The sequence below is a fragment of the Callorhinus ursinus genome, unplaced genomic scaffold, assembly GCF_003265705.2.
Source record: "Callorhinus ursinus isolate GAN/ISIS: 27379988/994484 unplaced genomic scaffold, GSC_fseal_2.0 scaffold12, whole genome shotgun sequence".
NCBI lineage: Eukaryota > Metazoa > Chordata > Mammalia > Carnivora > Otariidae > Callorhinus > Callorhinus ursinus.
Window position 1 is genome coordinate 35,313,282 of NW_027397074.1, and position 26,685 is coordinate 35,339,966.

The 26,685-nt window shown below is 35.5% G+C and overlaps 1 protein-coding gene across 7 annotated transcripts in view; it reads left to right on the top strand.

The window, feature by feature from the left end:
• The window catches only part of LOC112824959 (histone deacetylase 9), a 636,385-nt gene that overhangs the window by 261,083 nt on the left and 348,617 nt on the right, over positions 1-26,685 (top strand). For all 7 annotated transcript variants that reach the window (XM_073898929.1, XM_073898933.1, XM_073898930.1 and 4 more), the window contains one exon: positions 21,540-21,781. In XM_073898929.1, coding sequence (XP_073755030.1) covers positions 21,540-21,781 — 242 coding nt within the window. The remainder of the gene's footprint in view (positions 1-21,539; positions 21,782-26,685) is intronic.

Sequence of the window (26,685 nt, forward strand, 5' to 3'; positions counted from 1 at the left end):
TATTAGTTCATATTAGGATTCAGGCATATTATGAGCTTAATAAATATTTAAGTAAATTTCAGCATTCACCTGTATTTATTTGTTTTTACAATTGTGCTTACCACCTGCTGAACTTAAAAGAATCTAACATTAAAAGCATTTTAACAATATATGAGACTTGGGAATAAGTAAGCACAAATACTTTAAACATTTCAAAAAGCTCTTTAAAGAATGTCCTTCTTTAAAAAAAACTTTTTTTAAAAAAAGTTAAACTTTGGTCTGTAGATATAGAAAGCATTTCTTTTCATAATCAACCAAAATTACTGGATACAGTCTTTGTCATGTAGAACTTCATGTAACCAGTCATCTTTTCTGACCTAATCATGAATGGTTATTCTTCTCATGTTTAACATATTTTATTTTCAGAATCCTCAGAAAACACATTCATGTTCCTACTACTAAAAATAAATAAGCATACAACCTATTCCTAGATGTAGTATATTTCCAGTTATTGGTGTTTGTTTCACAGGCCATGATACATAAAGGAACTAGAGAGACATCAAGGGTAAAAGGTGACAAGAATGGCATCTGAGAACGTTCTGTCAGAGTCATCTAAAAGCTATATATCAGGAGTCATTTCATGACTGTGTTTCAGGACCCATCCCCTAAATCTACACACTATACACACCTACAGATGTGGAAATTGAGGTTGTTCCTTTCCTAACACACCAACATTTGGTTCTGATAATGTCAATGTCATAGGTAGATTTAGTCCCTCTTTGGGCTAATTGTTTTTTATCACAACCATTTTAACTTTGATATGAAGCATGTGGAATTCATAGGGTGCCAACAGAAAACCAACTTGAATCTCTTCCCCTTCTTCCCATTCAGACTAGTCCTGGAGGGAGAAGTATGACCCAGCACTGAGGTTAAACTGGAAGCTGTATGACTTTTTTATCCCTCTCCAATAATTAGAGGTCCTCAAGGCACTTTAACCCTATATTGTTTCCGTTCAGTCATTATCAATGTAATGGTCAAACTTCATTCAAAGTAAAAGTTTTTCAACTTAGATCAGCTGCATAGATAAGCCTGCAGTACTAGGAAAGAGAGGTGTGGTCATCTTTCCTGTTTTCCCCAGTTTTGGGGTTTTGTCCTTCCTCCACCAGCTTGATTGAAGCGTGAAGTTAGGGGGCAGTGACGAGAGGGAAGAAAGCAGGGAAGGTCTTCTGTGTTGGATTCCCCTGTGAGCAGACACCTTGCTTTGGACAAGCGATTAAAGCTGGCTCTTTCCCTTATGGGTACAGGAACCCACAGTTCCTGAATTCAGTGAAGTACCCCCCAATTGGCCAATTACAACTGCTCCTTCACACTTTGGGCACAAGCCTGTACATCTTCAGGATATTCTTGCTGAAGTTTCCTTGATGATGGGTTGTCCCTCCTGGGCAGATTCCATCCTACTCCAAGGCCAGTCTTGTCACTGTCTTTCTCTCCTGGCCCACATTTTTTCTCCATGATACACCCACACATTAGACCTAGTGATCAGGTGTTCCAGCCTTTCCCAAGTGGCTTCAGCTACCTTCTCAGCTCTGGTTTTCATCCATTAGATTTCCTAGACATGACTCAGAAACCAGTCTACCGTCTCTCTAAAACTTCAGGGAGCCTATCAGGCTCTGTAAGTGTGTTCTTTGAAGCCCTTCTCACTCATCTTAAGGTGAGGGACAAGCAAGCTTTACGTCACTAAGGAGGAAGGGGTAAAGATGGGGAATGCATTGACACTCTCTCTCAAGGATGCTCCATCTCTTTTCTCCGACTCCTTGGCCAGTTTTACTGCAGCTCTTTTACACCTTTGAGTGTTGAGAAGCCGACAGTGTTGAGTTCCCGCGCTGGTTTTCAGTTTGTTCTTTGGGCATCTAAAATGCAGGAGGAGTTGATGCCTATTTTCCTGGGGCCTCAGCCAAAAGAGAGACAACCATTTAGTAACAGCTTTGGGAATATAATTTCTTTTTAACTTTTATTTAGTCTATGAGGCACTTTTTCATTCAGATATCACATTCTAAGGTCTATTTGTTTTGTATTTGCTTGTTAGAGTAATGCTGGCTGCACTACCAAAGTATAAGCTCAAATACCAAAGATGGGTCAAGATGACCCAAATCTTATGTTTTCCTATACTTATTTTGATTGATTATTTATTCACCTGCACAGATACTATAAATGTGATCTGAAATCTAAAATATGCAAGGGGATATATAATGACAAGTATATTTTCCTTGTATGCCATTGTCTTAGTCACTTTGCCTTTCTTTGCAAAAGGCAAATATATTATTTGTTAGTTATTTTAAAAATGAATTTGTTAAATATTTCTGGAAATCTCAAGGTTCATCCAGATAATTTATAAAAAATAATATCCTGACTGCCTCAGACTGATTGGACTTAGCTTTCCGTATGTGTTACCTCTCAGCTGAGAGACTCTGAGCCTGGAACATAACTGTGCTAAATCTTGGTATTCCGTCTGTAAAATGGAAATTATGATACTAAAGACTTACAAAGTTATGAGAATTAACTAAACAAAATAGATTTAAAGGCATTAATACAGTTTCTGTAACTGAATATTCATTCATTCAGTAAATGTTAACTTTTTAAAGTCCCAAGCTCTTTGTCATGTAATATTAGCTTCTGCTTCCTCCCCACCCTTGACATTTGTCACCCTGCCACCAACATCCTCTCCATACCTCTCGTGACAATAATGACTTGATATTTCCTGCATATGCCCGACTCGAAAATTTGGCTGTGTAAAGTGCACCCAGGCTGCCCTGTGCATATCTCTGATACTGTGCTTCCTCACCATAGTGTAACTGAATATTTTTCTCCCCAGCTTTGTGCCTTGTTCAATGTTTTGTCACTCTGTGTAGTGATTGACACATAATCAACATTATGTATTTGTTGAAGGAGTCACTGCACAGATGAAGCGGACTTGCTGAGGGCCAGTTGGGTTTTGGTAGTGGGGAAATGGACAAAGGTGAAATATTTTGATGACATGAGAATTGTGGTGACCATAGGACTCAGCTCGGCTAGAGTCAGAGATGGAGCATGAGGTGGGTAAGGAGAAAGGGATTGTTAAAGAGAAGGCAGAGGGCAGAAAAGAAGACCTTGAAAGTCAAATTACATGTTGTGAAATTTTACCTGGACCTCACCTTGTCTTATCCTCTCCTCTAGACATTAGAAAGTAAGCAGTTACTCAGTTAAGAGACTGAAACCCATGAAGCCAACCCACATGTGTCCCTACATACTGTATTGGTTAGCCCAAAGAAGCACAAAGTGTCAGGAGGGGGTGGGGAGGAAGGAATTAGAAAATGAATCATTTTTCTCTCTTACTTGAAAAACTTGATGTTTTGGTTAAAAAGTTGGAGTCGGTGTTGTGGCATTTTAAGTCGATGTTTTCACACATGCTTCTCCAAAAGAAGCTAGTAATAGTATGTATGGAATTAAAAATGTAACCTTCACAGCTAGATTGAGAAACACTAATAAGGCATTAACAACATCCAACTTTAAAATTTCTAGAGGAAACAATAGTTTTCAAGTTATTACCTTTTGTATTTCTGAAATGAAGAAACATCTTTTTCTGTATATTAACTTTTTGTTATTCCTGGATCTCAGTATATTTAGACAATTTTATTAGATTATTTTAACAGCTTAATTGAGATATACCATAAAATTCACTCATTTAATATGTAGAATTCAGTGTTGTTGTTTTTTTTATAAAAGCACAGGGTCATGCCACCATTGCCGCAATCTAATTTTAAATACTTTCGTCTACCCTAAAAAAACTCATACCAATTGACAGTCATTTCCCATTTCATTTCAGTCACCCCAGCCAAAAGCAATTACTAATCTATTTTATGTCTCTATAAATTTACCTATTCTGGACATTTGATATGAATAGAATCATACAACATTTGGTCTTCTGTGATTGGCTTCCTTGGCTCAGCATATTTCAGCCATGTTGGCACGTGTCAATACTACATTTATTTTTACTATTGCTGAATAATACTCCTTTGTATGAATATGCCACATTTTATTGAACAGTGCCTCACTTGATGAACATTTGGGTTGTTCTATCTTTTGGCTCTTACGACTAATACTGCTGTGAACATCCATATACAACTTTTTGTGTGGATGTGTTTTTTTCATTTCTTTTTTTATATATACATAGGAATGGAATACTTGGGCCATAAGTGCTTGTCAACACTTGCTACCATCTTTTTGATTACAGCCATTCTAGTGGGTATGAAGTGGTGTCTCACAGTGGCTTTAATTTGCATTGCCCTGAAGACTAATGATGCTGAGTATCTTGTCAAGTGCTTATTGGTCATTTTTATATCTCCTCTGAAGAACTGTCTCTTCACGTCCTTCGTCTATTTTTTTTAATTGGGTCATTTGTATTTGTAGTGTTGAGTTTAAACTCTTACAATCTTCTTTGATATATTCTGGATACTAGACCCTTATCAGATACATGATTTGTAAGTATGCTCTTCCATTCCGAGAATAGACGTTACTATTTTCAGCACAAACGTTTTAATTTTGAGGTAGACCAATTTATCTATTTTTTTCACTTGTGCTTTTGATTTCGCTACTTAAACCATTGCCTGATCCAAGTCACAAAGATTTATTTTTATATTGTCTTCTAAAAGTTCTATAGTTTTAGCTCTACATTTAAGACCCTTATCCATTTGAGTTCATTTTTTGTGTATGGGAGGTAAGGTTCCGACTTCGTTTTTTGTGTGTCTAAATATCGCACTGACCCAGCATTGTTTGTTGAAAAGATTAGTTATTTATTATAAATTGTCTTAATACTCTTGTCAAAAAACAATTGACCATAAATACAAGGCATTATTTCTGGACTCTTAGTGCCCTTTCATTGGTTGACACATCTATCTTTATGCCAGTGCTTCACTGTCTTGATTACTGTAGTTTCGTAGTTAAGTTCTGAGATCAGAAAGTCTGAGTCCTTGGCACTGTATTTTCCTGTCAAGATTATTTCTTCTATGCTATTCGTTTCAGTTTCCTTAGGAATTTTAAGTTCAGATTGTCAATTCCTCCAAACAAAATAAGACTGGGAATTTGATAGGGATTGCAATGAATCTGTGAATCAGTTTTGAGAATATTGTTTATTAGTAATGTTAAACCTTCTAATCAATAAACACGAGATGTATTTCCATTTATTTAGATATTGAATTTCTTTCCAAAATGATCTATAATGTCATGTACAAGTATCACAGTTCTTTTAAGAATTTTATTCTTAAAAAAATAATTTTACTCTTTGTTGATGTAGCTCATGTTTTACTGAACTTTTATTTAGTCTGATTATATTTACTGATTAAAAGTTTCCAAGAATTTCTAAACTCATTGTAATGTGGCTTTGTACAGTTAGGAAGCTTTGGTGACGAAGAAAATAGTTTATTGTCATTTATGTGCTCCCATTTTTGTTGTCAAAAGATTTTGCTCCTTTAAGAAAAAAAATCCTATGTTTCTTTGCTCTCTGATTTTAAAATGAATAAAAAATTCAATATTGCTGTAACTGCTACTGTAGTTTAAACATATCAGTGATACTATAAAAAATTGTTTTATCCAGTTGGTCTCCAAATTTTGCTGACTATACTCAAAGATGTCTCTTAAATGCATCATCTCTTTCTTTCTTTTTTGTGTTAGGTAGCCCTAATTATTAAATGCTTTTCTTGTGGTGTTCTTTTGTTGTTGCTGTTAGCTTTCTCATTGTTTCCCTCCTCTGGCCTCTAATATTTTGTATTCATAAACCTTTTTTATGACCCCTACAGACAGATTATTTTTTCCTCTTTCTGTGATTTCATAATATAAAGTGCTTATTAGCATGATACCTCTCTCTGAGAAAACTCAAAAATTGGCACCTATCAACATCGCTGATTATCTGTTCAGATGGTATTGCCTTTATCATATTCTATACCATTCATACATTTTCTCACTTCTCTTCCCTTAGATTCCCACCATACTTAGATTCTAAATCTTTGATAGCAACAAGTCCTTACCTTTCTATGTTCAGGGCCCACATAGTTTGGAAATAAGAAAACTGAGTTAAGTGGGGCACCTGGGTGGCTCAGTTGAGCATCTGTCTTCAGCTCAGGTCATGATCCCAGGGTCTTGGGTTAGAGCCCTGTGTCGGGCTCCCTGCTCAGTGGGGGAGTCTGCTTCCCCCTCTCCCTCGGTCCCTCCTCCCCCTGCTCATGCTCGCTCTCTCTCTCAAATAAATAAAGTCTTAAAAAAAAAAAAAGAAAACTGAGTTAAGTTGTAAGAGTACAACTGAAAAAAGTTGTGATTATAAATGAATTAATCAGCCTTGCTTTCATGGCTGTCAAATTATGGATAGTAGTAACTTAGTGAGTGCTTTATGGATCAACAAATGAGATACTATAATTTTCTCAAGTTTGAAGTGGTCTTTTTTTTGACTTGCCTATTCCTCTTAGGCTTCCAAAGACATATGCATTTTTGTTTTTATTTTTTTTTTTTTTATTGGGAGGTGAGGGGCAGAGAGAGGGAGAGAGAATCCTAAGTAGGTTCTATGCCCAGCATGAAGCCTGATGTGTAGGACTAGATCTTACAACCCTGAGATCTTGACCTGAGCCAAAATCAAGAGTTGGACACTTAACCAACTGAGCCACCCGGGTGCCCCGACGTGTGCATTTTTAAAGAAGACACACTCTTGGCTTTATTTTACAATTTGGTTTTATCTGTTCCATTTGCATAATGAGATGAAGTCATCATACAAGAATTTAAGCTAAGTGAAAAATAAGTCCTCAATTCTAATGTACAAAACCTGAATCTAAGATGCTAATTTTTAAAAATAATTATTTTCATTCTGAATAACAATGACATGCACTGCAATATTTGTATTACTTCCAGTTATTTGTACCACATGCTTATGGTGTTTGTTGGGGTTTTGTTCCTAATCCTTTTGGTTAAGATACTACTTTTGTACTAATATTTTACTAGTAGGATATTAAGATACAATTCAAAGCATTCATTTCAGTTTCATACCTTCTTTTCCTGTAACACATAGCAAATGCCATTCTCTTATTTTTAAGCTCACCTTTGGATTCCACTGTTCCCTATGCTTCCCCTTATCCTTTTCAGTGGTAAAATCTGTGACTGTAAGGAGCATGTCTTAGTTTTCTTTGTCTCTCAAATGCTTAAGCCGACATTGAATGAATGTATTTTTCAAAGTATCCCATGGTTTGTTTATCATATAGTTTAAAATTGAGAATCTAAATATTTTTCAAAGGGAGGAGAATTTCTGAAAGTCATTTCTTTCTTAGCATCTTAACATCCAAACTCTGCTTGCTCACAAGATGACTTAATCAGCACCATATCAGAGACAGCTTGCTGTGTTTACCATTGTTAGTTGGGCCAGCATATGTCCAAAACAGTTGGAATGAGAAAAACAGCATTGACTTGGAGCCAAACTAGAGAGAGGTGGGAAAAAAGAGTTTTTAGCTATTAAACAGGACCAAATGCTTTGGACAGTATAGGGTACTTTGGTGGGGGGAGTGGGGGTGGGGTGATTTAGCTAAAAAAGAAAGGTTTGTTCATCTCTAAATGCACTGAAATAATAAAAATAAACTAGTGATGAGGCTTTAATGTTAATTCTGTGAGACTTTGTAAGTAATGCTATCTTTTTATGTTAACCAAAAAAGGAAATTCTAAGATGTTTAAGTTGTGGGTAATTTTTTTCAGTTTTACTTTTCAACTTCAGTTTTTTTTTATTCTTAATTACTGGCAATATTCTGTGACTTTATTAAGCAATGGGAGTGCCTTTGATATCCGTCACATTTCAGAGAATCAGAATAATGTACCTGATTTTTCTCAAATTGGATATCGTATTGCCCTATAGCACTTATAAGTGAGGAAGATGTTTACTCTTATTTTATAAGCAATGAATTACAAAATATAGGTATTTATGTTCCTTACACCCCACTGAGAAACAACTCTTGTAGAAGAAGATATGTTTTCATTGAAACAGAAAATGGAAACTAATGTTTTGCTATTTACAATGGAGGGTTTGAGGAAAAGTTTCCAAACACCACAATCAAGGAATAAAACAATTTTGACCATAATTGAGTTTTGTATCTCAGGCAAAGCCTGCCCTAGGGTAATTTTTAATTAGATAAACCTTTTCTAAAGGAGTTTCTATTTTCCATTCTCTGTCATTTTCTCCTGTTTGGTAGGAATTCTTCTCTTCCCTCCTAAGACCCCTTCTTTTCTCTGGTCAGAACCTGCTCTGCTGGTTATTGATTTACCCAAAGAAGTCAGTGAAGGCCAACAGTAGTTGCCTCCCTCATGAGATAGACTTTCTGATAGAGACTAATAAATATTCTATATAATTTGGAGGTGGAGAGAATAGCTCTGGCACTAGAAAGAGGCTTGAGAATCATCACTTCAGCCTCTTTGTTTTATTTGCTTTCTACATGAGGAACCAAAGTCCCACAGAAATAGAGTGATCAAGATTAGAACTGCACACGGAATTCTTTCTGCCATGTTCTGCTTCAATCCTTTGGCAAGATATTGGGCATGAGCCAGTGATGGAAAGAAGATTGATAGATTAATTTATACATTTATTTGTTCTCTAAAACAATGGGGTCCCATGACTGAGTCAGGTGAAACACAGACATGTTTTTAACAATATGATCTTATACCAATGAATTTGGGGAAAGCATTTTCAGAATAGCATAAAAGATGGAAAGGAGGTTTGTACCCTGGGACGTGGAAGCGAGGGTACACAGAGAAGGGAAGGAACTGTATATTCACAATCAGAATCCCTCAGGTCCTGAGGCTTGGTTATCAGGTCAAGTGTGTCAGGCCTGGCTTCCTCTTTTCTGAAGATGAGTTCTTCTTAGGAGGTGCCTTAGTCTTTTATGCAAATGGACATCTGCTGTGCCAGCCCCACCTGCTCTCCAGACATGCCCAGAAATTTCTGAACCTTGGCTTTGACTAAATCCTTGCTTCCTGCCAACTTTACCTTGAGACGAAGAAACCCAACTGAACAGCCTACATAAATCGAACAGACACATGCCTAACTCAGCAGGTTGAATTTCCTTGCTGACCTCCGGAATCACACGGGGTTGTAGCTCCTTCCTTCTCCCCTCTACCCTGGCAGGGAAGGAAAACCTCAATAACCCCTATACAAGTGCATTTCTTTTAGGATAAATAAAACTTGCATCTATTTTTTGTTCTCTCTTCTTTCTTTTGTTTCATCAAGGCAATATTTACTTTTTAAAATTTCTTTCAATGATTACAAATTCCAGACCATTGATTTAAAGCATTTTTTTAAAACTAAACTTAAATTTTTGTTTTAACAAATGAGTTCTCAAGCTGCTGAGTCTCCTTTACCAGTCTGATCTACATTATGTTATGAATTCTGTGGAAAATAAAATTGAAACCATTGGATTCAGAATGGCTTTGCTAAGCTCTATGATTAGCAATGTATTTCCTATGATCTTGGGTTACATTAATTTAAAATTACATTAATATCTGGAAGAACATTTGGGTAACTATTTTTTTCCATAAGTTTTTTCTTTTTCCTTACAATGCTAACTACTAGGGCTATTTTGTTTGAGGCACCGAATTTCTTTAGTGGTTTGGCTACAGATCTATCACTAGGGCATAATAGCCAACCTTGTAGTAGTAGTATTGTAGCTTGGAGGTACATATGTTTCTTTAAAACCTCAAGGTTTTAAAATATTCAGTATAAACTAAATCAGCCCACACATTATTAACAAAAATGTTAATGTCAAATAAACACAATGTCCTGTAATTTCTAAACATTCCTTTCCTAAACTCATTCAAATGTTGATTTCTATAAAATGCACTGGTCTTTTGAATACATATATATAGATAGATACATCCATATATATATACAGACACACACACATAGATATTATAATTATATAGTAACTGCTACACAGATGGGAGCAGTCTATGTTCTTTATTTTATTAAAAGAAATTTCAGTTCAGCAAATATTTGTTCTAGATCTAGCTTCATGCAGGGTATGTTATCTCTGCTTCACGGAAAAGAGATAGATTAGAAGGAAAACCTACCTGAATTGTTTAGTATGGAATATGATAAAGTGATTTTCATTTAACATCATTCTAAATTAATATTTACCACGAATTTAAGTTAGCAAAATAAAATAGCACTTAAAAAAAAGACATTGTATACGTGACCTTGCAAAAATTAATTTAAACCTGTCTGTTGTTCCTTATTACCACCTGTAAACTGGGGATAATAATAAGGCTGCTGTATGAGATGAAAAAAAATCATGCCAAAATTGTAACCAGTGCTCAGCACATGTTGCTCATTTAAAAATGCCATCATGCTTATTTGTTTTCCAGTTAACCGCTTAATGCGAAGAAGCAACAACGCCTAAAACTAATATGTCAATCCGGTGAAAATACTTAGAGCTTCTTTCCTTGTCAGCCTATTTTGCTTCCTAAATATGTAGAGAATAGAGGCGACTTAGACATTTGATTATCACAGGGCAACATCACTGTGTGACAATAAAAAATTGGCTATAGATTCTCTGCAACAGGTGAGACAGACTTTTTCTGTCAGGGGCAGGTAGTAAATATTTTAGGTTTTGCAGGCCATATCCTGCCTCTGTGGCACTCCCCCCTGACTTTGTAGTTCCAAAGCAGCCCTAGCCTGTATGCAAATGAACGAGAGTGCCTGTGTTCCAATAAAACTTTATTTCAGAACACTAGAGTTTGAATTCCAAATAATCTTCACATGTCTTTTCTTTCTTTTTTTTTTTTTTTAAACCATTCAAGAATGTGAAAGGCATTCTTGGGTCATAGGTGGTAAAAAAAAACAATAACAAAAAACAGGGCGGGCTGGGGCCCATGAGCCATAGTTTGCTGACCCCTGCTCTACAGACTCCTGTTTATTTTTAATACCTTAAATAGCTTGTTTCTTATACTTGGTTTGTACAAAGTGTACCACTTCAAGTTGTAGACTGATCATCTCAAAGCTGTGCTTAAAATATTGAGAAGTGTTTTGTAATGCTGACAGTTCTCTGAATACAGGCCATTCCTATAAACAGATACTATGAGTTCTACCAGAAATAGAAATTTTAATGACATCTAATTAAATAGAAATGAACAGAGAAAAATTTTACACTTTCTTATGACAGATTATGAAGGTCTTTAATTAATGTACAGAAACAGATATATTATTGATTTCTACTTATTTATGTATATACTTTTTAAAATCAGATTTTTCTGACAACTTCAGGGCTTTCTTTGAGGTAGACCCTTCCACTTATCTTCTAAGTTGTGCCTTAATGGCTAGAGATCATCCCTCATAAGGCACAGGGAATCATACACCAAAAAAGCTCTGAAATCAGAAAAAAATAAACCACCACAGTCTATCCTGTCAAATCTTTTCTCACACTGTCAAAAAACAGCTGCCTCTTCCTTTTTGTTACTACTTACTTTCTTCAATTAAAAAAGTAATCTAAAAATTTATGAACAACACATTTAAATCTCATTAACACTATTTAAAGTTAATTATGAGTCAGTATCACCACCTCGGATACAATCCAAGGGGATTTAGTTAATCAAGTACTAAAGATAACTTCATTATTAGGCAGTCTTTACCTGGGAGTTAACGGATTCAGATTGGAAAGTTAGATGAATTAAAAAAAAATTGTCTAGACTCAATTTTCTATAGCTAAAAGAAAAGGATGAAATACCAAATATTCACTTCCTAAATACAGAATTGTTTCTTAACAAAGCATTGAAACACAGGTGTTAAGAAGCTTTGAACTCACCTGAAAATACACAAATGTGTCAAAATATACAGAAATGTGTTCTACTACAAATCTCTCTATTGTATGTATTGGCAAATACAAGTAAATGGTTCTCTTTACCTCTAAAAATAAAAATCTGGGATATTGTTTTAACAAAAAAATTTTTCAGTCTCATTTATACCAAGGTATACACCAACCTGAACTGCATAGAGATTAAATTGGATACCTGTTTTGTAGCAGTGGCTAAGATCGTGGACTCTGGAACTGAATGGGGTCTGTTTTCATTCCTTTTGTGTACCATTTAGTAGCTGTTTGACTCTGGCCAAGTTCCTCTATGGCCTCCATTTCCCTCATCTGTGAGTAAGGATCATAATCATGTCTACCCCATGTAACCAGAGTCCAACCTCATACAGTGTTGTACAAAAGAATGAATGAATTAACATTTATTTTATAAAACATTCAGAACAGTGTGTGGCACATAATAAGCACTGGTATTGGTGTTGGCTTCATAATTTAAATTAAAAGAAAGCAACTCTCCAGACTGACTAACATTATGGTATCTTTGTTCTTAACCAAGTTTAGAAAGCCAAATTTGGAATCGGCATAGGGAAGTCACATTTTATTAGAATGCTCAAGCCCTGAAAACTTTGCATAATTCCAAGCTTGCATAATTGTTTTGAAACTCACATATATTCAACGTGCTTCCTGACAAAGGATAGTGGGTATTTCTACTTATGAGCAAAAGTGGTGCCACCATGTGGCAATAACATAAACACAGGTGCCAATGCATTTGTCTGGCTAGATTTGAAATTATGCAACGTTAGATGAATTTTTTATTTTTTAACATTTACTTTTTCCCCCAAATTGTATGTACAAAGTGAAACTTTATTATTTCCAATTCAAAAATTCCAAATTCCCATAATTCCATGACACAGTAATGCATATTCTTTGAAAGAGCAGTAATATAATTTGCCTCTGATTTGAATTTAGCAAATAAAGAAATAATGCAGTTAGAACAGTGATTTTCAAACTGAATTCCTTGGTGTCTGGATTCCCAGGGGTAGGAACCAGAGCGGTTCCCCCTGAAGAGTTGTGCTCATGCCGGTTTTATACGTTGGGGCTATTCATAAGATTTTATTTGCAGAAAGTGTCCAGTTGTTGAAAGAAATGTTTCTAATAGCCAGCGCAATCCTATATTTAGAAGGTTTTAGCAGGACTTAAAGACTTTTCGTTTTGTAATAAAGATTTCTTCAGAACTTAACAAACAACCCAGACCTGGAGAAGGAAAAAAAAAAAAGAGTGCATTGGTTGAAATCCTATTCCCATTCTGTAGAATTGAAGATTAGAGGGTAGAAAGGAAAAGACGTGGTTTGGATCAAAGAGGAAAAGAAGGGAAGCATCATGCCCAGCATTTCTGCTCTTGTTACCCTCCTACTTTCCTGCACCTTTTAATACACACTGTTGTCTTGAATATACTAAAGCACTGAAAGTCTCAGAAAAGATTGAAATATTTTTTTCCTGGTGAAAGGTAATTTTCCTGGCAGGATACAAGAACCAATAAAGGCTCTTTTTCTCTATCAAGAAAGAACACAGTTACGTACTTCCACAAGCAAGGGTTGCTGATTAAGAGTAGGAACATATTTTTTTTTTAATTGCATTTTCTGAATAAACAAATGTAATTGGGACATGGAGAGTGTTGTTAGAGAGGGGTATCTGCTGAGAGAGCTGTTTGGTCAATCAGTATTCATTAACCTGAAACTTATGTATTAAACTTATCTTACATGTCAGATGAGGGACTAGAACATGGAGTTAGAAGGGAATCTGCTGCTTCAAATATTAGATTTTCATAATAAGAAGGAAGTATTGTTAGCCCTTTGCAAATAGTAACAATTAAGTAATTATCTGTAACCTAGAGGAACATGTAAGTTGTAGGAAAAAATATGGTCTGTCCTCTGAGGAAACAGTCTGTCCTCCCTTCATTGTAACTCTTGTCAAGGTCAGTTTGCTTGCCCCAGGTGATGAGTGTTCTATGTGGCTAAATAAATAACTTTTTGGATTAATATTTATATTTTCTATTATAAAACACTAAAATTTCTCATCTACTGCAGGTTTCATTTACAGGTACTGTTATGTCAGGTTGAATCTTTATCTCAAATTACAAAATAGTATGTATTAGGTGCTTAGTTCCTATTACCTGGAAGTCACGGAAATTGGCTTGATCTTGTTTCCATAGCGCAAGAAGCTCAATGAAGCTTTTACTTGGTTCTCAAATAGTGAGGAGCTAGCAAACACTGCAATAGTTTAGAACTAAGTGGGTATTACAAATGAGTTGGCAATTCATGTTTGTGTTATGGTTTGTTATGACTGCTTAATTCAAAAGCATATTTGCAGAGAGGGAATTTGAATTAAGTAAATCAAAATAGTAAGGCTTTGATTAAAAAGTTAGCTTTCTTTAACTTAAATGTTGATATTTCAAGGCCTACTGAAATTTTAGTCATTTGTGGTTATTTTTGTTTCCTGTTCAGACCCTTGGGAAATAAGAGAATAGTAAATCAAAGCCCAGATTGCTTCTTGCATTTATTTTCTTTTCATTTATGCCATGTATTCGTGCACTTGAAGAACTAAAGACATGTATAACTTGAACAGAATCACTTTGAGGGAGAATTGTATTTCCAGACTAATCGATTTAAATAATTCTTATTATAAAAAATTATTCTTAAAAAATTATTCTTTTCATGTTCAATAATTTCCTAATTCTTTTTTTATTTCAGGATGATGCTATCAGTAGAGACAGTGGAAAATCAGCTAAGAATATTTGTATTACTAAGGGGATATTTGGGCAGCTTTGTCATCAGACTGAGGATATATTACTTGTTTTCCCCTTTTCCATGTTTGATGCTAGGTACACTCAAATTTACTAATTTATTTTTTCAAAGAAAATGTGCTTTCCAAGAGAGAAAGGACACTACGCATTTCAATGAAAAGCTTTCAATAAAGGGTGTTCTGTATTTTTTTTTAAATCAGTTATTGGTTGGGTGCCTGGGTAGCTCAGTGGGTTAAGCATCTGCCTTCTGCTCAGATCAAGTCCCACATCAGGCTCCCTGCTCTGCGGGGAGCCTGCTTCTCCCTCTGCCTCTGCCCCTGCTTCCCTCTCTCTCTTTCTGTCTCTCAAGAATAAATAAATAAAATTTTTGAAAAATTTAAATCAATTATTGGCTATTTTAGATAAAACAGAATTTTGATTAAATAACTTCAGGGGGATTTATTCTTTTCTATTTACATTTAGTAATTTAATTCATTTTTCAAATTTGAGATGAAAAATTTCTGAGCTTACCAAATGCTGGCCTAATTTTCTGATTAATATAACGTTGGATGATCATTTACAAATTAAGCCTTATTGTTTAGATAATTCTGCACTATGGCCTGTTCTTGGTGATCCCTGCTAAGACAAACAGCATGGGTGGGTACATTTTATTTTACTCGGGGTTCCCACCCCACTTCGATGGTTGTCACCTGTCAGTACTCTGGGATCTGGGAAATGTGAAATGACACATTAAATAGAAAAATATTTGAGGTCATTTTTTTTCAAGTACTTACTCACTATTGCCAGAAACGCATTCAGTTATCAATAATTTAATAATTTAATTTAATTTAAATTTAATAATTTAAACAGTCAAATAATATTTATCTGAAATTCAAGTGGTCATAAAGACCTAATAAGTAATTGCTTTAGGATTTTAATTGGGCATATGTATATGTGTGCATATGTGCACATGTACTTCTAATTTCATTCCCATATGATTCTTCTGACCATGGATTGTCCTGGCGAGAAAACAGAAGAGGGCCCAGGTGGGATTCTGGAACACCAACATCATTGCCTTTCATGTGTCATGTTTTCTACATAAGTGTATAGGTTGATCTTCTGTAGCAAAATACGAGTTCTCTGAAGGCTTTCCTTACTTCTTTTGCTGACTAAAAACTGTTTTGTTACTTCTTAGGGCCTTAGAAATACTTGCTGAATAAAGGAGTTAATGAAAAATGATGTAAACCTGATGATCCAAAAAGCAATGACTACAATGTTGTTTTAGATACATACAGCCCTAAGTAGTCTCTGATGTTTTCTTTAGATAGTATAATACCTAAGAATTTGTGCTGCAGTATAGTTATTGAGACAAAGGACTCGATAAACAGATACAAACAAACATCAGATAGCTTTATGCTCTGATATAACCAACAGGATAGAAGGAGTAAAAATGTAAATAAAATTACAAAATTGTATATGTGTAGTTCCAAAACATTCTTAGAAGGGGGTGAGGTGATAGCAGAATTTCAGAAAAGGGAATATTGAGGTGATTTAAATGGATTTAAATCAAGTTCATGGAGTTGAGGGAAGAAAAAGACTTGAGTTTTTCTATGTATTTTCCAAAACCCCATGGATTCTACCTGAAAAAACTCTCTCCAGTGATCAAAATAACCAATGACAAGTGTCAATGAAGCTAGAATCTATCCCCCATTGCAAAGCAAACTCTTAAGATTGCTCACGGTGGGATTGACAGATAGTGCTATATAGTTAGGACAAAATCTATAATGTGCTACTTACGGATTGTCATCTACGCATTCCCCAAGACCTCTTCAATTTCTGTTCCAGAAGGCTCTCAATGAAAGCTGCTTATGTTAGCTGATCAGATGATCAGAGAAACATTTGTTTCTCCCCAAATCTAGCACTTGTAGTTCATATGTCCACTTGCCATTGGTTGTGGACAATCCTTTCCTTGGTATAAAGAACTTAATTTCCATGTGAACTGGCTCTGGGCAGCATTGGCGATGCTCCAGCCCGAGTTATAGCTGCTGCAAATATGAATATTAATGGAGATAAACATGGTCCTAGTTTTTATTGCATTTTTTCAAGTTTTAATTTGTAGCTGAGTTGACACATACAAATGGTGGTGAGATTGTGCCTATGCCAATTGTTTGTGAAAACCTGTAGTTTGCACTCTGCTGCTTTGGGATCTCACTTCAGAGGAGCGGCATGAACAGTCTTCAGCCATAGTTGTGATAGTTGTAAATGGTCAAAATTGTGCATCCTTAGAATTTTTCCATCCGTGGGATTTGCCAATTGTTCACTTAAACAGTCTTAAAAAGAATGGTGGATTCTTGTTTGTAAGTCAGCAAAGAGCAACCAAAGATTTCTGGTCTTGAACATACGAAAGTTCTCCCTACTTACCTGTGCTATAAATAACAGTATCTAAAGTGAAGACTTAAACACTCCATGGTGACTACGTTATCCTTTAAACTCTGAATTAACACTTTAAAAAATATTTTAAAAAAATGTGTTGAAGAAATTAAGTTACAACTATAAACAGGGCATGTATGTTGCTTATACAGGTGTAATTATTATACACATCTATATGATTTGAGATTTTTATTTTGAAACGGGAGATTTTTGTTTCCATGTTCATTAAGAACTAAAAACTATTTCTAAAACAAAATTGCATGCGTTGATTAATGCTAAACAGAAGAAGACCATAACTATCCAAGAAACAAGAAAGACACTGGAGAAAGAATGAACAGGCTTTGTAAAGTGATAATTAGGACTAGTTAATGTATATTTGGAAATGTTCTGACTGGGCATTTGGTATTAGAATGATAATGTAAATATCACATATATATGTGTTGGCATGTAGTTGAAATCTCAGAGAAACATAGTGAGTCCAAATAAAGTAATGAGGTCTCGAGCTAAAGTAATAGCGATCTGTTAAGAAAACATGATTTGTTTATAATTAGTGCTACTAATAACTACAATTTGTTTGCATCAACTTCTTTCTAACTTTATGTATCACTAGCACCTGTTCTAAGTAATTTATAAGGAATTTGCATGTTCCAAGACAAGACATGTTATGAATAGAGATGATTCCATTTCCTCACTGTTAAAATTGGTTGTAAGTTTTTTCTTGTAAGTTGATTATTTCTAATTACGATAATACAACAGCTGTGGACAATGCCCTTTCCTTCACATTCTGTGATATGAAAGTGACTGTAACTTGTTGAAACTAGCCCTGGTCTTGTGTTACTATTATTGCTCCTAGGGAGGCTTATTAGCCTGTCACAGACGCTGTAAGAAAAATCCATCACTTCTTTTGGAATATGATGAGTCTTTGTCACCCACAATGCAATTAATGTTAAAAATAGAAAGAATGGTTATGATATGATTATGATTAGCCAGAGATGAGCTATTGTCCAAGTAACAGAACTAATCCAGCAGGCCAAAGATGACCTACGCAGAACCATCAGTTTGCTGATTGCCATTTCTCTCTGAGTTTGATGAAATATTCATGCCTTTGCTCTCCTCTCTGCAAGCACTATTGATTTCTTGTATAAACGCTGCTATATTTAGTCTAGACAAATGGAATGTGGATTGCTGCTGAATAAATTGGATGAAAGACTGGGATCTTGCTTGCCGCTTTCTCTCAGTCTTGGGCAATTATTTATAATCAAGAGCAGTTTTTGTAAGTTGAGGGTGATTTTTCACAATTTAGTGATTAGTCTCTGAACAAAGGCAAGCAGTCAGACACAATCATTTCTGTTGGGATAGCAGGTTAAGAAGTCAAATTACCCTTTGAGGTTTACAATAGCTGTTTTGGAGAGTTCTGGGACTTTTTCCCTCCTTATCTTGTTTTGTGGGGAGGGGTTTTTTTTAGGGATTTGATGTTCACAGTTTATGGATAAGAAGAATGCCAACAAGAAGAGACCCCAGGTTCTCCTGAAATTCTACATTGTGTCTTTATAGGGTTAAATTCTGACCTTTGTTTTTTGGGATTTCCATGTAAACACTGGGGGCTGTAGTTTGGCCTTTTTAATGCAAAAATGATATACATCATTAACAGTCATTGCTTTTGGTTGGAATTACATCAGCTCTATAAATTAATGCTCAAAATCTCATGTTACTCCAGAGTCTTGATTGAAAGTTCTACATCAGACATTGCAACTAAGAAATCTTACAGACCATCATCCTCATTTAATCCCAAACTTGTCACAATTACTATCTCTCCTTTGATAAATATCAGTGTTTTGGAAGACACCGTCCACCAAACTATGGTTTTTAATAAATTGTTTTACCATTTTCTTTAAAGTGACATGGGTAGTACCATCAACGCAAGCTTCTGTTCAATACATTGAAAAGTGACCAGCGTTAGCAACCCAGGATTGACACCAGCCCCCCTCCCCACCTCTCCCACAACGTGCATACCACGTGCCTTGTATGCACACGCAATTCAAGTGATAAGTTAGGACATTAATGTTTCATTTAGTATTTGCAGCCTTAACTTCTACAGACAAGATTTCGGTTAGCCTTTCTCGACTCACTGAAAATAGCTCTTAGATCCTCATGGAAAATTAACTTTGTAGCTCCCCACCTGGAATTTACAAATCTAAGTTACTTAGAGTAGGTAGTCAGAGCATTAAATGCAATTTGGAAAAATACAGAAAAGTAAGACGGGGAAAATTATTTCTGTTTCCACCCTAAATACAACTGTCTTCTGTTCTGTATCTCACTAGTCTTTACTATAAGAATTCAGAGACTAATACAATCAAAAACGCACTAGAATATATGCTCTAAGAGGGCTGAAATTTTTGTCTTTTTTGCTTTCCTACTGAACCCAACATCTAGAATCAAACCTTGGAATTTAAGATTCTCAGTAAATGTATATTGACTTAAGTTACATTTATTTAAGGAGTTATCAGAGGGTATATGTCACTTTTATTACTGTTTTTTCACTTAATGTTATAATAGCATTCATTCTTCATGTTCCCATAAACATTACTTTTAATGATTGCGTGTTTTTCCACCATATGGATGTGACATATTTTACTTAGACATTTCCTTGTAGTTGGTGGATTTCATTTAAAATGATAATACTTCAGCAAACAGTATGAGAATGGAACTGTATTTTCCTGTTACTACTGTCTCCTTAAGATATATTCCTATAGTTGGCAAACCTGAATCAAATGGTAGAATATTTGATGATTTTTCTTACATATCACCAAATTGTTTTTCAAAAGTTTTAACCATTTGGTAGTACCACTTGCAAAATATAATTATCTACTTGGTCATATGCTTACACCACACAATGGGCATTATACACTCATATGGATATACATGAATCATATAGATGATACTTAATGTTTGGAATATGATGCCTCACTTTGACTTAAAATTTGCACTTCTTTACTAGTAAGGGTAAATTTTTAAAAATTGTTTATTTAGGGAAACCTGGGTGGTTCAGTCTTTTAAGCGTCTGCCTTCGGCTCAGGTCAGGGTCCTGAGAGGTTGAGCCCCACGTTTGGCTCCTTGCTCAGTGAGGAGCCTGCTTCTCCCTCTTTCTGCCGCTTCTCCTGCTTGTGAGCGCTCCCTCTCTCTCGCTCTCTGGCAAATAAATAAATAATAAAATCTTTAAAAAAAACAAAAAAATAAAAATTGTTTATATTCCTTTATTTTTTTTTCCATTTATCTAGAAGTTTTAGTGTTTTTATTTTCTAGTATTAAATGGAAATCTCATACAATTTTATTTGCATACTTGCTCTTAATATTTTTGTTTTGTTAGCCACACAGTGTTGATTTATTTTCATACACAGGAAAATTCCATTTTTATATAATTAAAAAACCCAGAGCATTTATTGAGAAATGTTCTATATGTTATAAGTCATTGGATTGGATTATCCCATTTAATTCTTTTAACAGCTCCATGTTGTTACTGCCTATCTACCTTGTCTATGAAGTTTTGGGCTTATATGTCCTACAAATTAATCTGGTAGAGGTAGTGCTAAGAATTTTATATATGTTATCTAATTTTTTAAATTTAAATATCCTATAATTCTTGTCAAATTAACTATTCTCATCCAGTCTTTGTTCCTCTAGTGGTTTGATTTGTTTTAAGCTTCCTCACTATTTGTGTGCCTTTCTCATTTTAGGAATAAGATAACTGAAATATAGATTATCATCATTGAAAAAACAGCACATAGAGACTTGGTGACTTTCACTCCTTCTTGTTTAGACCTGGCACCATTGTTGTGGTTGATTAACTAATCTACTCACCATTTTCAACATTTTAGTATGCAGATTTGTAATTTTTCTTTGCCAGGTCCAACAGCCCTGCAGATACATTGTTGAAAGCTTTAAATCTTAAGGAATTCCTTAATTCTTGAGGAATATATCTTAGAATATACCTTCTGACTCTGATTACAAACTAACATGTTTGCAAGTGTGGAAATTGAGTTGTGAAAGAAGTTTCTCTATTATAACCTGGCATCTTTTCTTCAATAAAGTAGCATTGTTTGTCCTAAGTTGACCTGACTTGTGATCCAGTAGAGTAAGTTTTATGAATGACTTTGATACCAGGAAATAATTGGATTCATCTCTCTGTGATTTTTTGGGGTTTCTTTTTGGGGGGGCAGGGGGAGGCAGGATTCATGTCTTTGAAAAGAAAAATTTAGAAGACTCATGAAAGGGGGTTGCTGGGTGAAAATTAGCATAGAGCCCATTTTACCAAAACTGATACTCTAAAGACCTTTTATCATCATTGTAAAAAAGGACTACACTTGTTGACATAAAATTTGTTGTTTAAGGTAGAATGTCTTTTAATTTTTGTTTGTTTGCAAATCAATGTACTAAGTTCCTATCCTCTGTCATGCCCCCTCCCTACCCTTTTTTTTTTTTTCCTCCTGTTTCTCTAGTGGATGTGAAGTCAGAAGTTCCTGTGGGCCTAGAGCCCATCTCACCTTTAGACCTAAGGACAGATCTCAGGATGATGATGCCCGTGGTGGATCCTGTTGTCCGCGAGAAGCAACTACAGCAAGAATTACTCCTCATCCAGCAACAGCAGCAAATCCAGAAGCAGCTCCTGATTGCTGAGTTTCAGAAACAGCATGAAAACTTGACACGACAGCACCAGGCTCAGCTCCAGGAGCACATCAAGGTAGCAAATATTTCCTTGCCTCTGACCTTTTCACTCCAGGAAGCTTGCAACAGGACATGGGCCTAAGAAGGAACATTGTGGGGGGAGGGTGTTCACTGTGATTAAGACCTGGAAGTATGACCTGGAAGAAATTGTGATTTTACTGCTGAAACCTTGAGTAAGTAGTAAGAACGCTGACTAAAACCCAGCTTTGCTCTCGGAGGGGCCTCTACCACTCTCATCCATTAGTTTTACAGTATCAACAGTAGGGAATAGTAACTTTCCAACCTCTTTTGAGTTTGTCTTCTACATGATTTTGTTCATTGGCCCCGTCTATTCTCTACCAAGAAGAACCATGAGCCTGGGAAGATCCATTTGATACTTTTAAAGAATCTGCATAAACTATTTCTCAGAAACAATAAATAAAGAGCCTTTTGCTTTGTTTTTGGTTTATAAGGGGATTTTTAAAAGTTTTTATTTAAATTCCAGTTATTTAACAGACAGCGTAGTACAAGTTTCAGGTGTACAATACAGGGATTCAGCACTTCCATACGTCACCCGCTGCTCATCACAACAATCGCTGTCCTTCATCCCCATCACCTATTTCCCGCACCCACCCACCCACCTCCCTATAAGTAGATGTTCTGAATATATCCTAATTTTCCCCATGAAGAAGGCCTCAAAATGTATACATTTAAAATAATAACATAAAAACTCAAGAGAATTCTATATGAAGAAACTGATGTAAATGTTTTTAATATTTTAATGTAAGTTTAATAGACTGCAGATAAGAATTTATTGAAAGAATTTTGGGAGTAGTTGACAGTTTGAGAACCAAGTTGGGTAAATTATGCTGGGAGAAATATATCCTTGTCCCAGAATTTTTTATGATAGACTATTTTGTTATCAAGTCATTTTAGATGTATCTGTGTATCTATTTCTTCTTGTATCTTTAAGATAAATATCACTTTAGCTTTATTTGTGAAATTGTCTTTTCACATTCTTGACAAAGACATTTAAAGCAAAGCTATTTTGGTCTGATTAAGTAGATGTTTAGTTTGAATTTATTATGACAGTAATATAAATCAGCAAATACTTATAATAAAATTCAATTTTTATGTCTATGTCCTTCAAAATGATGTAAATACATGTTAATTTACTAATGCAACAAATTACAGGTTCTAGACACTTGATCTATTACCCACTTGCATATCAAATACAAGCACATTTATGTCAGATTAATATAGATAACTAATCTATGTTCATATTATAAAATTCTACCACACTAATATTACTGTCTGAGAAGTTAAAAATGCTATATGTTCTTCCCTACGTCCTTTCTTTTTTAAGATATACTTCCTTAGCCTGAAAGACCTCTTTTATCTTCTTTTCCAAAAAAGATTTTGACATCTGATGTAAAACATCATAGTTTTCTTCTTTAGGGAACTTTACTAAAAGAACTCTTGCAATTTATTAATCTTATAAGGTACCTTAAAACTAAGAGTGGGGATTTTGTTTTGGGTCTCATATAGAACCAGTAGCTCATGGCTGTATTTTGTAGAATAGGAAACCTTAATTTAGTTTATAGACTTATTTTTAAAGCATTATTATCTGACCCTTGAAAAAATACCAGGAACATTGATGTTTAGATTTCCTTCTCCATTCATTCTTGGCATGTGAGAATGACAGTGATGAATGAATAAAATTTATATTCTTCACCACACTTTTAAGAGTAACTATAATAGTTCATTTGGCTGTGGTAACTGATTCATGTTGCATTGAATACAGGGCAATAGTAATACATTACTGGTTTAAATACTTCTCTTCATTTATATTTGATACCTTTTGTAGTTGTAAAGATCAATATAAAAATTTTTGATGTATTGTTTCATTTTATTCACAAGTTAATAGTAGCAAGTAGGTAATTGCTACTTTAGCTCAAACAAAGTAATACAGTAGGTTTACTGACATCTGGACAATAGAGAAGAGGAGGCTCTTGACAGAAAAAAGATTCTGAGATAGCTCAAAGAAAAACTCAGTTTTTGAAATGATTTTCCAAAGTAATAGTAAGCTGTTTTTCTCAGAAACTAAAGACCTCCTTTAAATTTCCTTTTAAGTTTAGGAAGCTTTTTACATTTTAAATTTTTTGTTTTATTTTACTCAGCATTTTTAAAATTTTTATTGTTATGTTAATCACCATACATTACATCATTAGTTTTTGATGTAGTGTTCCGTGACTCTGTTTGTGCATAACACCCAGTGCTCCACGCAGAACGTGCCCTCTTTAATACCCATCACCAGGCTAACCCATCCCCCCACCCCCCTCCTCTCTAGAACCCTCAGTTTGTTTTTCAGAGTCCATCGTCTCTCATGGTTCGTCTCCCCCTCTGACTTCCTCCCCTTCATTCTTCCCCTCCTGCTATCTTCTTCTTCTTCTTTTTTTTTTCTTAACATATATTGCATTATTTGTTTCAGAGGTACAGATCTGTGATTCAACAGTCTTGCACAATTCACAGCGCTCACCATAGCACATACCCTCCCCAGTGTCTATCACCCAGCCACCGCATCCCTCCCACCCCCCTCCACTCCAGTAACCCTCAGTTTGTTTCCTGAGATTAAGAATTCCTCATATCAGTGAGGTCATATGATACATGTCTTTCTCTGATTGACATATTTCACTCAGCATAACACCCTCCAGTTCCATCCATGTCATTGCAAATGGCAAGATCTCATTCCTTTTGATGGCTGCATAATATTCCATTGTGTATATATACTACATCTTTATCCATTCATCTGTCGATGGACATCTTGGCTCTTTCCACAGTTTGGCTATTGTGGACTGACTCAGCATTTTCTATGGGAAAGGCTGAGTTGATGCTTTCAACATTCATTTGGATTTTATGTTTATGAGGAACACACAGTACATGAAACTTTACTTATATTAACATTATGAATCTTTGGCTTCTGTAATCAACATCTGTTGAGTTAGATGCTCTTATCCCATTTTTCTACCTAATAAGGTCAGGCAGAGAGACATACTGAAACTTACCCAATACCACACACCAGTAAATGGTTGTTCCAAGATTTGTAGTCTTGCCTTGTCTGCCATCAAAACTACCACATCATCCTCCCTGTGTCATGTATCAGAACATCTGAAACTGGGCAGTTGATGTTTTGTTTCTTTCTCTCTTTTTTTTTAAGTGTCATTCTTGCAGTCTTCAATAATGAATAGTAGCTATGGAAATTAAATTGTGTGCTTTTGTAGATTCCTAAGATAGATTAAATTTCAATTTCATTGGGGTTTTGGTTGAAATCAATTTCACCAATCCCAGTAACTGTATAGAATTAATATTTAAGGCAGAGTTTAAGTGAAGTTATAAAGTTTTCTTTTACAATGGAGTATATAAAGTATTCCAATAAGGGATTGATATATCAAAGCCAAAATGCCAAAGATTTTAATAAGAAGAATAACCAGAAATGCTTCTAACCATATCCTTCTGGGAGAGGTGAGGCCATCACGTTTGGCATGCGAAGTTGGCTTCCTTTCACTCCAGAGTAACACTGATAACAGTCCACAAAGCTTTTTGTTTTTGTTGTCTTACTTTTCAGCATAAATTTCAGAGTTTTAGGTAGCTATCTAATATAAATAGCAAATTACACCAACTTCATTAGGACTGAGATCTAAAAACAGTAATAATAATTGAAATCAGTATGGTTCAAACTTACAAACTAAATTTCATGTGCATTCTGAACATGATGTTTGACGGAGATTATTTGTCTTACATATGAGGAGCCAGGGCTTTGAGTAGTTTAGTAAGGTGCCTAGATTTCATATCTAGTAATAGCAGAGCCTAAGTGGGACTCAAAATCTTTAGTTACTCCGCAGGGAGCACATTTACTATTATTCATAGGTACCTATTTCTCCATCCGAGAGAAAACAGACATGTCAACACAGTTATTAAGAATCCTTCATGTTCGGGGCGCCTGGGTGGCTCAGTCGGCTAAGCGGCTGCCTTCGGCTCAGGCCATAATCCCAGGGTCCTGGGATCAAGCCGCGCATTGGGCTCCCTGCTCGGAGGGGAGCCTGCTTTTCCCTCTCCCTCTGCCTGCCTCTCTGCCTACTTACTCTCTCTCTGTATCTCTCTGCCAAATAAATAAATAAAATCTTAAAAAAAAAAAATCCTTCATGTTCCTGTTACTTATTGTTTGGAAGTGAAGTCAAGGGATTCAGACAGCCTGACAGTAGTTTAATGGAAATGATTTTGTTTTGACCCATCTCTAATCTGAAGGTTTTTGCCTGCTGGATGAATGAAGTAGGCTTCTGCTCTTCTGAGAGAAGAGCCTACTATGGATGTATAGATACATTAATCTGAGGACATTTTCTGTAAGGTTTTGAAGGTTTTTAAAAATATTTATTTGAGAGAGAGAAAGAGAGAGAAACGAGCAGGGGGAGGGCAGAGGGAGAAGCAGACTCTCCACTGAGCGGAGAGCCTGACTCGGTGCTCAATCCCAGGACCCCAGGATCATGACCTGAGCCGAAGGCGGATGCTTAACGACTGAGCCACCCAGGCACCCCAGGTTTTGAAATTTTTGACATTCATTCTGTTTCAGGTAGACTTCCCCCAAATTAACTCATTTTTCACCATTCCTTCGATTTGATTACTTTCAAAACATTTCTCAGGATAATAAATGAAGATTTCAGTTTATTTATCACGGGAGGGACTCGATAAAACAGACTTCTGGGCCATTTTTGCCATTGCCTGTTTCTTATATTTCACATGTACAAAGAGATGCTACTCAGGGAACTGAAGATTAGAGCAAATTTGGTACTGACTTGGTGGGGCGGCACGGGTAATGAAGCTACCTAAAAACGTGCTGATTGATGATCTGAAGACCATCTATGGAGTTAGTTGTTTGTGTTGAGA